General features: G+C 42.9%; 1 protein-coding gene across 2 annotated transcripts in view; it reads right to left on the reverse strand.

Moving 5' to 3' along the window:
• Positions 1-5,392: 5,392 nt before the first annotated feature.
• Positions 5,393-12,492, reverse strand: part of LOC116384194 (alpha-2Db adrenergic receptor-like) — a 9,975-nt gene continuing 2,875 nt past the window's right edge. For both annotated transcript variants that reach the window (XM_031848659.1, XM_031848658.1), the window contains exon 3: positions 5,393-9,279. In XM_031848659.1, coding sequence (XP_031704519.1) covers positions 8,140-9,279 — 1,140 coding nt within the window. In that variant the 3' untranslated portion in view covers positions 5,393-8,139. The remainder of the gene's footprint in view (positions 9,280-12,492) is intronic.

Consider the following 12,492-nt stretch of genomic DNA (forward strand, 5'->3'; position numbering starts at 1 on the left):
ATAGATATACATATATATGTATATATACTGTATATATATGTATATATATATATATATATATATATACATATATATATGCTCCAGACGGAGCGAGGAACTGACCAACAGAGACTCAGAGTCTTTTCATTCCTCTGGTCCCACATCTACTCTATTTTCAACACCAGGCTTCTTCCGATGTGTCGAGCTCAGCTGGCTGGAATGAGTTCTGCGACCGCTGAGTTTGAGTGTCAAAGGAAATTGCACAGATGTCAGCGGCAGCAGAGTATTCATCATCTGTAGAATGGAATGAAACTAAGGCTCGTGCACGTATTATTACCAAAAAGGTCAAACAAGAGTTGACTGATGCAATGTGTCACTTTTCAAAATGTTCCTCCATACATTTTATTTGACTTCCTTTCTTAACAGAATAAAAGCATTAGTCGTTCAAACTTACACAGTAGGCCTCCTCATAATGATACTGATACCTGATATTACGTTATGATAACCAAAACTAATACAAAAGTAGGCCTACTTGTACATAAATAGGTAATTAAATCAGCATTAACAGCACCTCTAATTGATATGTTCAATTCAAATTGAAGTAGACTTCTTCATATCATTTTCAAGGCTAATTGCTTAATGTCCATCGATGTCCATCGATGTCCATCGATGTCCATCGCGAGTAAACGTCCATAGATCCGCTTAGAAATCAGAGGAAAAAAAGTCGCTCCACAACTTGCCTGAGAATCATCACCTCTTTAAGTTTTCTTCCGTGTCAAAGTAATTCAATGATAGTTTTCCGCACAACTATGGGTTCATTGCAACGAGAAACTGCTAATAGGTAATTCGGCATTACTTTTAATGATGCCATTTGCCAAAATGTAAACAAATACAGGCCAAACAGGCCAGGAATCAAGAAGTAGCACACAGCTAACTCACTTGACACCCCATGGCAACATGGCACTTCCCCCAAAGCATTATGGGAAAAACTCAAAGGACGATATTCCCCACAATTAAAAGTAAGACTTACAATCATAGGAGTGACTGAAAATGTAGAACAAAACAAAAATGCATTAAAATATTGTGAGTGTAATCACATATTGGATTTCTCCGTTAGGAATATGAGCCGTGCTAAAGAAAGCAGTTATTCAGCACTCAGTCCTTTAGCTTTCCAGTCTCGCTACTTCACCACAGCTAAGGTTGATCTTTTCTCAGATCGGTTTTAGGGACACGTTGTACTTGTCTGAATTTGTCTGTAGTGCAGGAATCATGTTATGTATTCACATACAAAACATTAATTCATATTCTCTGAGCCCCCTGCGCTCCACTGGTCACTGTATTCATGCTGTTTTTAAAATCACAATATTCTCTCTCTCTCTCTTTGCAAACGTTTTCCCTCGTCTTTTATTTTATTCCACGAGAGCTGCTCAGGGACAGAGAGAGCTGGTCTTTGTGAAGCAGACAGACTGCTGGGAGTCGATATATGCTTTGCTTAAAGCTCTGTGGTGCACCACGGGTCACAAATCTGTATTCATATAAAGCTGCAAGCTTCGTCCTTCTGTTCTGCATACTCTCGCGACTTCTTCAGCTTCTTCCTCTCCCTCTTGAGCACAGTTAAAAGAACAAACATCCAATCACATGTTCAGGAGTCTGGTTTTATGGATAACCACATGAACGTCCAGATGCTACTAGCTGCTAAAAGGCAGTTTGGTCACCAAATGGATACATTTTAATTAAAAAATATTACAGCTGAAGTTTTTGTGCTATTTTTCAACATCGATCAAACAGCTTGACAACAGATTATCAGCGGTTTAAGTGCTGTAAAAAGAACAGCTCAGAGCAGAAACATGATGGCATCAGCAGGATAGGTCTGACATTATAACAGCATTTCACTCATTTTTTGGACTCTCCTCCTGTGCATGTAAACAGGAATATGAATGGAGAAACCTGTGAAAACTTAAATTTTAAAGTAAATAGAATAAAATGCATTGTAAATACTTAACTGTGCACCATCAACTAATACATGCAGCCTACTTTATCCAGCGCCACCTCAAAGTTTTTAATTATCCAGTGAAATATCTCTGCTTCTACACGAAGGATCGGCACAACATGGTTCCCACAAGTTTAATTGTAATAAGTTTGTTGATCCCTCGACTTTTCACAAGGTCAAGGTTGGTTGGTTGATGACGGACGTTTTGAAGCCTCCAGTTCGGCGATTTTGCCGTCGCCATCTTGGATTACGGGCGTTGTTTTTTTTTGCAACCAGTGAACAGTGAGCATATCTGGAATGCGGAGGAGTGACGTAGAGACGCTGTATACGTCTCTGGTAGAGACCTGTCAATCAACGTGTAGCCCCGCCCTAAAGCATCCCCTGCTTTATGGTCTGTTTGACTCTAAATGGAGCATAATGTACTAAATGAACATCATGCTGTATTGAAGAAGACTTGAAACTAGAGATTGAGACCATAAACTCATGTTTACAATGTTTACTGAGGTAATAAATCAAGAGAGAAGTAGAGTCATTTTCCAATGCACTAACATGCATTAAAAGGCCCGAACAACAACAAAGCTTGACTTCATTCTCTGCTCAGGTTACTCCACTATAGCTTTACATAGCTGCTGTTTGATGCTATATTACTGCTTTGAACGTCAGGCACACAGGTGTGATTGTATTGCCATCTGATCTGAAATGTACTTCTTGAAACAATTCTTACACCCACTGCACACTTGACTCTGCATGTAAAACTGTAATTACTCAGTTTTTTATACAAACAGTGAATTAACATATTCTAATTTTGTCTTGTAGCTTCTCACCACACAGTCAGAGACAGCTGGTAGTGAAATGTGATGAGTCCAGGACTTTGTGTATTTGTTCCAATCTGGCAGGAGGAGAACCATTGTGTTCCTCAGTGTGGCCTCTGTGAGCTGCCGAAACCAACAAGCCAAGCAACTGCCAGATTTTAAACATAACCAGCACCTCTTGAATGCATTCTAACGAGAGCTCAACTATGACAGTTTCAAGGTTAGGAAACATCACACGGCTGCTTCTCAACAGTGTGCACGGCAGAGCATCTCTGGGCGCTCACTGTCTTTACTTTGGGCTGACAGATGTGAATGCAGAGACGCTAACGAGACAGGATGATAAAGCTGTCTGCAGCCAAATCTATTTAATGTCGGTTTGGTTTCAAACGAGTTACCAAAACCCACCAAGTTTTGGCTGAAGTGCCTCTACCCTGGAAATGAAAAAATCCATTCATCCGTTGTCTCTGGCTCATCAGCACATTACAAAATCGGGGGAAGCGGTGTTAATGACTGATTATCTGGCGACAGTAACGTGCATTCCTACGCTGGGACAGGAGTGTGTGGAATTTGGCGCTTTGAGCAGCACAAGATAAACGACATCAGAGTCCCATTATATTGGAGAGAAGGAAGATACGTCCAAAACGAGGCAACTCACAATGTAGATTAATAAATAGCACCAGGTTTTTAATTTGGTGAACTGTCCCTTTAATCAAAATATCTACTTCTTTCACCCCTGTCAGTGGTGATCGCAGGCTGAGGAAAACCGCCTGTGCGTTCCAATATCCAGATTACCAAACTATTTAGTAAGCGAGAAAAAGTATGAGCCAATACATTGTATGTCAAATGCAGTATGCCAAAAATACCAGTATGTTCTACAACATCCGGTAGTATTTTGCAGTATGCAAGCCGGCATGCTTTGTTTTGGTTATTCTGACCCACAATCCTTTGCGCAGCACATAAACGAAGAGGGATCAAAGTTAAAGGTGCCGTGTTATGAGGAAGTAGTAACTCCCAATTCAATGCATACTACAGGCAACCGTACGTACTTAATAAGCTCAGCTGCAGCTTGTGTTTCTGTCCTGCAGCATCTGAACCGGCGGCAGATTGACAACCATGGATATGACTGGATATTCCCAGACCACTTAGCGGTGAATGAGCCAATCATTCTGAAGGATATTGACAACAGCTGATGCCAATTAGCCAAATTGGGGCCGCTTGTTTTTAATTCCAGAGAGAACAGATGTTGGAATTTATTCTGGAATAATAACACTAATCAATTGGGTACTCCAAATGATCTGAGAGTCCGTGGAGATGCTGGCAGAACTCTACAGCTTTGAGTAGAAGACGATAAACCAGGAATGCTTTACTCTGCTTCGATTAAGAGATTTTCTATTCCAAGTGTTACAAATACTTTCGTAAGTATGTCAATTCTGGTGATGTGGATTTCTGCACATGTACAGTTCTGAGGTTATAAAAAGAAGCTCTACAGAGAGACGCTGTAGAGCTTCACGTTCCTATTTAGCAAATCGGGAAAAAGTTTGGAGTAAAGCAGCAGAAGAGAAGAGCAAGCTGTAAAACAAAGGAGACGTTTCTTAACAATAACATCCGTTCAACACTAAGAAACACAGCCAGGTCAAGAAAAGAAGAGGTCACTCTTAAAGGGACAGTTCACCCCATAAATCAAAAATAAATCATTTTCCTCTTAACTATCTAGATTAGAATCTAGATTGTTTTGGTGTGAGTTGCCTAGTTTGGCAGATATCGGGACTAGATGTCGTTCAGCTTGTGGTGCTCAAAGCCCTCCAAAGAAATACATTTGAAAAACTTGACAGCAACATCTCTTTTGAGAAATCAGGACCCGTTTACTCCAGATAATCTACAGACCTTGTTTTGAGCAGATTAATGTCGGAACTATAGTCTTGAAAAGTAAAAAACAAATAATGATAAAATAAAATAAATACTATTTCTCTACTGATCTATGCTATAAATGTAATTTCTGTATGATTTCAATAATTTTAAGCATTTTTATAGTCAAAATCGCTGAATTTGCGCATGTCCTGTTCAAACAGAGAGGAGACACGCGAGGTGAGGCAGCGATGAGATCTGCCTCACCTCAGATTGCGCAATCCCTAACAAACTGGGTTGAGCGAGTGCCTTTTGCTTTCTCATTGTCACCAGTGTAATATTTGTTGATACTTTTACTATATGTCCTTTCTTTCCATAGAACAGGTCATGTATTTCACGTATGTGTAGAACATATTTAGTCTTTGCTGATCTGACAGCACAGAGGGGAGGCACACAGTACCTCTGCCTCAATGAAGGGGGCGTGCGAGAGCACACGGGTCGGGTTCATGCTTGTAGTTCTGTTACTCTTCTTCTACACTTCTCTTCTTCTTCTTATATTTTGCTTTGACCGCAAACATTGAAGATTAAATATCTAAGCTTTAACAATTCTCAAAAAACAGGAACATATGACCAAATCAACAGCAATTCAACGTCGATTCAATGTTTGTTGTTCTCTTTGTAAATCCGTGGCTGTTACACAGATTATCGCGGGATCTCGTGATTTTCGCGGGTGGCTCTTGAAACAGGTTGGTGGGGCAGGTCGCAGGTCGCAGGTCGCGGCGCACACGCTCCTGGTGCATTCAAATATGTACCTTACCTATGTGTGTGTAGAGAATGCTGATATGAAATATGACAAACAACCAGTAGTCAATGTGCAGGCTGCCAATTGAATGGTGATTTAAGATACTCTATATTGGGTTCATAGATTTGTAAATCTGACTCTGAAAGAGTCAGTGCCTCACCAGCCACGAACCTCACCGCACGTCACTGCAACCGAACTACACCGGGCAACCGTATTACGACGCAGACGGAAGCGTGCATCTACTCACGGGCGAGAGGCTCGCGACAGAAAGACACGTGAACATAAGAGGCGCCCTTCTCGGCTGAGCTGTAACGTTAGCTAGCTCAGCCAAAATGCTAAACGCGAGGCTTCAAAACCGCAGTCCGCAAACCACCGGGCACCGTGACGGTGATTGCATCCACTTCTTACACGCCTCTTTGCAGGATCACTTGCCGCTTCTCATTTTGTCCTCTAACTCACGTTAACTATTTTCTCTTCTGTGTTGGATCTGAGTCCAGTATTAAAAGCTGAAAAACCTGCCAAGAGAGACGGGGGCGAAAGAAATAAACAGAACGCAGTGAGACATCAGTATGCAGAGTTTCTAAGAAATGATTGAAGGTCGCCCCAGATGGCATTATATTACGGTTTCTTGACCTTTGGGCCACTTTAGAACGCACTTCATCATATTTTACCAACAGCATTATACTTCAGGTGAAATGGTTAATTACGCAACTCCCGAGTTGTTGTCAAACTCCGTGTTGCATGGTAACCAGAGTGATGTAACGTCCCTTGTGGCCTTGGACTTTGCGGCTCCTTCTGCGGCCGCCGACACTCGTACGTGTGCTTCGTGTTTGTAGAGATGGAAGATAAAAAAAAGTCACTGGATTATCATCCCAAATCAAAAGCAACAGAATACATTTTGTTTCCCCAATCTGCATGAAGCGATTGAATCAATAATGGTTTATTCTTCGTGGTATCGAAGTGTTGGGTCCAGGGCGGATCAGGTTTTCTTCAGCAGTAGAAACGTGAGCCCTGAAGCAGCCGGTCCAGTTGTTTCATCCTGAGCTTCAGAGAATAATTATCTTTTGTTGTATGAGCCTGAGGTTCATTATATAAATTCAGAGGCTCTCTCTTTTCTATTCCTTCTCTTTTGTCCTCTGTGTACAGCGAAGATCAGCCCGTCTGCACGCTGCACATGCATTTTTAATATCTTTGCCCCTGAGCTGTGCAGTGTCAACAGAACACTGCTGCTGCATGGAAAACTGGTAACTTTCATTGGGCTTTCCGTTCTCCGTGTCTACTCCAAGTGAAAGTTTAAACTTTGGGTGCTGCTGGTGTTTAAATACTCTGAGGCACAGCAAGCCATTAAAAGAGCAAGTATTTGATATTCAGAGCATTACTGGCAGCAAACAACTATTATCTATGTAAAGATATAGTGAAGTAATGCCTATCTGAGCCCTCTGTGTGTGTTTTAATCAGAGCTTCTCCTTGCTTTGTAGATATAGTTGGGTCGGCCTGTTGCGTGCATGTTAGCGTGCCCCACTAGTTAGCTAACGGCGGCCGCTCTGCACTGCTCTCATACGCTGGTTAGAGCCGCTAACATCGTCCCAAACCGGCAGCGTCGACGTGGAAGGGTAGCACCCACCCCTGTTCCCCCTCAGGCAACACTGTTAGCTCTGTCAGCACTGTTGCCGTTGTTTGCGCTGTTAGCTGTGAGGCGCCGGCCATGTTGAGAGCCGTTTAGAGACAATCGAAACTCTCCCAATCTCGTATCTTGCACCTGGAACAGCGTGTAGCTTTAAAGGGGATTTATTGAATATAAATATATGATATTCATAACTATGTTTTCATTAGTATATAATCACCTAGAACTAACAATTATTGTGTAATTGTGCAATAGGTTCACTGAGGTACGCTGAGGTACTGGTAACCTGGTTGGTCCTGGCTATCCTCACCATAACTATTTAAGATCAATGCCTAACCTTAACCGATCGCCTATGCCTCAACCAGCTTCGCAGGGCGGGTCTTACAAACCAAACAGACTCTAAAGAAAGTCTTTCACATTTTTTTTTACGTTACCTGAAGGCCACCGTAGTTCTCCGACACTGTTGGAAAGGGAGGAGTGAGCAATCTGCAACGTCACCACTAGATGCCCCTAAATCAGACACACTACTACCTTTAAAAACTCATTGCATATTTCTTTTAAAGCACAGCTGGTTTTTTTCTCCCTCAGTTCCTTATAAATCTGTTCTCGTGTCAGTACAAAGGTTTGCACAGTCAGTCAGCCAGCTTGCTATAGCTCACATCTCTGCGCTCCGCAGGGACATAGTTCACAGCCCTGCAGCCGTTTTCCTCGAATTAACATTCAAACTCCGGCAAAAACACGCCCTTGCAACTTTGACATTTTATTGCATCAAGCAAGCAGAGTCGGAGAAACCTGCACACACAGCACGTGTTTCATAATCGTCTTCCTCTGGCTCGTTTGCACTAGTATAGAAAGTGATTATTTCATAAATGAATGAGCAGTTGAATAATAAATCAATACGCAGGCTGCGTGGCAAGCCCTTTAATGTCGGTATGACAGCACAGTGGACAACAGGATTAAAAGTGTGTGCACACATTTGTGTTTGACTGTGTGTCTGTTTCTGTGTGATGCCCCACACACACACACACACACACACACACACACACACACACACACACACACACACACACACACACACTCTGACATCTTATGTTCCCTTATGAGTCTGGAATAAAATCTTCTTGAAGGCCTTCCTGAAGTCTCGGTTGAAGATGGTATATATGATGGGGTTCAGGCAGCTGTTGCAGTACCCGATCCAGAAAAACAGGTTGAAGAGTGTGTCGGGGATCGTGCAGTTCTCTCTGCAGACCGCGTGGAGACTGTAGGTGAAGAAGAACGGGAACCAGCAGAGGACAAAAACCCCCATCACCACCGCCAGAACAAATGTGAAGCGCTTCTCCCTCATTTGCGCCACTTTGTTCTTGGACAGAGTCGTCCGCCGGCTGCGGAGAGGCACCGGGGACGGGAGGAGGAAGTGGTGGGAGCAGTTCTCAGACGACGCCCACGATATGGAGGCGCAGGACGGGGGAGGAGGCTTCAACCTGTCCAATGCTCCCTCTGCATCCTCTGTTTTCACGCCTCCCCCGGCTCTCCTGGGGAAACGGAGCGCCGAAGAAAACGAGGCGGATGCTTTTATGTTGGGTTCGCAGCTCCTCTCCTCCAAGTCGATGTCGTCCAGCTCTCCTCTCCGGCGGCTGCTGCTGCTGCTGTCCACATTGGAGGAGCTGTGTCGGTTTGCGGGCCGCGGGCTGTCCAGCTCGTACCGGGATTCGCTGCCGAAGCCAGCTCCTTTTCTTTGGCAAGTCCTGCCGTTGCCCTCGAAACAGGTCTCGGACTGTGACGGCTGGCGCTCCACCGCGTTCTTCGCCACGAACACGGTGGAGGCCCTCTGCTTGGCGACGCGGTAGATCTTGCAGTACACGAGTATCATGATGACGCCCGGGGCAAAGAAGGACACGAGGCAGGAGGAGAGGATGTACCACGTCTGGTTGTTGAGGAGACACTCCTGCCGCCGGCCGTCGTAGGCCTCATTCCCCGGATCCTCCTCCTTCTGCGTCATGAGGAGCGGCGGGGAGGATATGACGATGGATATGAGCCACACGACACTGATCATCGATTTGATCCGCTTGGGCGTCCGTTTGCGGTTGTAGCTGACGGCTTTGGTGACGGACCAGTAGCGGTCGAGGCTGATGGCGCACAGGTGGACGATGGAGGAGGTGCAGAAGAGGACGTCCAGGGCCAGGTAGAAGGAACACCAGGTGGACCCAAAGTACCAGTAGCCCATGACCTGGAAGAAGGGAGAAACCAATCAAAACATGTTAAATAAATCACCAGTGGAGGGAATTAGAAAGTGGCTTTGAGCGAGGAGCCTAAAGTTCATTTTGCCTCAAAATAACAAAGCAGTCAATATCTCATTTCTGCCATGTGGACTGCAACTGTGTTTGTCTTGTAGGAAGAACCTCTTGATGAGTTTGCCCTCGTGGTTTCACATCTGCCCCCCCTCGAAAATTATTTGGGCCGACAATCTTTTCACAGCTGCCAGAAACTGTGAAATATCCATCACAGTCCTGCACAGCGTGCTCTGCAGTCACCATGAATTTTTGTGGTTTTTTTTCCTCTGGAAGGAGATGTAGAAGTAAATATTAAACTTTCTCAGCTGCAGTGCAACATTTGGACGATGCTGCATTCGCTTCTCTGGGGGATCTAATTCCCAGTTTATGGTTTCGGAGACGTTAAATGAGGATCTGCCGACGTTCAGATGGAGGTTTGATCGCTATTAATTGATTAATTAACAACATTTAACGACAACAATTCTGATCTTCAATGAATCGTTATCGTTCACAAAGAAAAGCACTCTCTGGTTTCACCGTCTTATATTCTCGCTTTGATATCATTAAATTACTTAAAATCATGGACTGAATATACATCTCTAAGGCCGTTTCTGATACATTTTTGACAGTTAGAAAAAAAATTACTTTTTTACATCAACACATAAAAAATACTTTCATAAGGATCCTTTAAATTTGACTATTAAATGTACTGAGTTCTACTGAACAAACTAAAGTACTGAAGACACTGTTTCTCTAACATCTCTTTGACATAACCGTCTGACATTTCATCGGCTGAAATAGATATCACGTTGATACCAATTCATCTGCAATAAGCTAATATTGAAGATTTCCCCGTCTAGCTCCAGTTGTACATTGATGGTGTTTTTGACTGTTGGTCAGTCCAGACAAGCAATCTGGAAGAAGTAACCTTGGCTTGAACTGGTGAAGGATGCAGTAGTAAATAATTCATCAGGAAAGAAACAGCATGCTCGCAGCTCTGTGAGGCTTTACTTCAACATATTATCACGTAACAGTGCATCTTATCCTAAGACAAGTTATTTTATTATCTTTTGTGTGTTTTCCAACGAGCCCCTGCAGTGTTTAGGCAAGAAAAGGACTTGGTGAGGTTTGGAGAAAGATCGTGGTTTTTAAGTAACTACCGAAGTGGTTCGGCACACGAGCAGCGGCCTCCTTGGTGAAAGTTTGGTGTTTGTTTGAGCTTTTACACTACGTCACCTCTCCTGGCTCACGATTACATACACATCGATTCTGTGGGTTTCAAATTGCAATGCTAACATTTACATGCTCACAGTAACCCTTTCCAGTCTCACTATATTTAACTAATTAATTCATTATTTATATTATTTTATTATTATTTATTCATACATATTTCTTTGTGTTATTATTTTTTATTGTATTATTTTTATATTATATTATTTATATATATACACATACATCTACATACCATTTTATATCCCCAATTTTTCTGCATTGTTGCTGCCGTTATCATGTTTTTTATTGTTTTGTTATTCGTTTCATTGATTTATACCTCTCACTAAAGAAGCAGTTGAACTTAAATGCTCACAGAAACGTGCTGAGGTAATGTTCACCATCTTAGTTTTAGCCCGTTAGCACGCTGACATTTTCTAATTAGCACTAAACACAAACCTCAGCTGAGGCTGATGGGAATGGAATTAGGTTTTTTTTCAGGCATTTGTTCATTAACCAAAGTGTTGGACGAATAGAAGATTTGTGAGATGAAAAGTCTGAGGATCAACAGGAATTCATCCTGAGAGGAAAACTAATCTCTCTACAAAAATATCATTGCAACTCATGTAAGAGTTGTCCCGATATCTCAGCCGGGCTGACGGACCAACACTGACCTTCCAACAGCCGAGCCACCAGCAGGACCAACAAATCTGACTCATCATTTAGGGAAATAATCAGGTTATTGGTTGCAGCCCTTTTAGTCACAACTGCTGCTGCAGATGGAGGTTTACAGTGACATGCTGCAGTAGAGGAATGTAGCTGCTCTGGCTCTGAATGTCACTGCAGTGGAAATGTCTTTGTGTTTTTAATTTGCTTTGTAGAAGCTATTTATATAATGGCTCCCATCATTTAGGTGGAATTATAAAAAACAACAGTCCATTATCTGTAATACAGAGGAAACGGAGAGGACAATGAACCAGAAGGACCAGGATGACCAGAAGTCATCAAGTCTGTCTGCGTTGTGAACTCATTTTAAAAAAGCGTATTAATAAAAAAAGTTATTCCACCGAGAGGAAGAGCAACCTGGATGAACCCGTCTACAGCAGACAGGAAACAGTTTCAGACACGAGAAGTGTCTGATGTCTAATGCAACACAGAAGAGGCTCCGTGTCGATTCCAAGTGTTAACAGCTGATGAAAAGCAGTGAGCTGTCATTACTGGGAGCCGAGGAGAAAGTCAGAGAGGAAACACCGGAGACGAGCGCCAATGTGAAGGAGGGAAAAACGTAGAATTAAATCGTATAGAATTCAACAGAGTAGAGCGTTAATTTAATATGCAACAAACAAATCAAAGTACTATATGAACATTTCTGCGAACAGCATCACCCATGTGTTCCCTGCCAACTATAGTGATCATTGGATTTACAGTGGAAACAAATATGGATGAACACAAGAAACCCTCATGGGGAAACCAAAGGGATATAAGAGCTATGTTTCTTACAGGTGCTGCTGAAGAACACAGCAGATGCATGAGTTGGATGAACATTTGGTTTCTTTTACATGTTCAAAATTCCTTGGACGGACTGTGAACATGAAATGGACGTAGTCAACATGACGTCACTGATTGGTTTGTGGACGTTTTGAAGCCTCGAGGGAGGCATTTTGTCCGTCGCTATTTTGGTTTTGGCCGTCGCCATTTTGGGTTTTTTTTTGTAAACAGAAGTCACACGAGAGGATAGAGCTAAGTACAACCGAACGATGAAATAAGACATTTTTAGGAGACCATAAATTCTACAATTAACTTCCGTGAACTGCTAAACACATCGTGAAAGGGTCAAAGTCGTAAGACGAAAACACGGGCAACTCCCAGACTGAACAACGCCGTGGCAGCAACCTGTCAATCACAGTAAGCCCTGCCCTAAAGCATCCCCTGCTTTATGGTCTGTTTGACTCTAAATGGAC

This window comes from Anarrhichthys ocellatus, unplaced genomic scaffold (assembly GCF_004355925.1).
Source record: "Anarrhichthys ocellatus isolate YVR2014 unplaced genomic scaffold, GSC_Weel_1.0 scaffold8, whole genome shotgun sequence".
Taxonomy (NCBI): Eukaryota; Metazoa; Chordata; class Actinopteri; order Perciformes; family Anarhichadidae; genus Anarrhichthys; species Anarrhichthys ocellatus.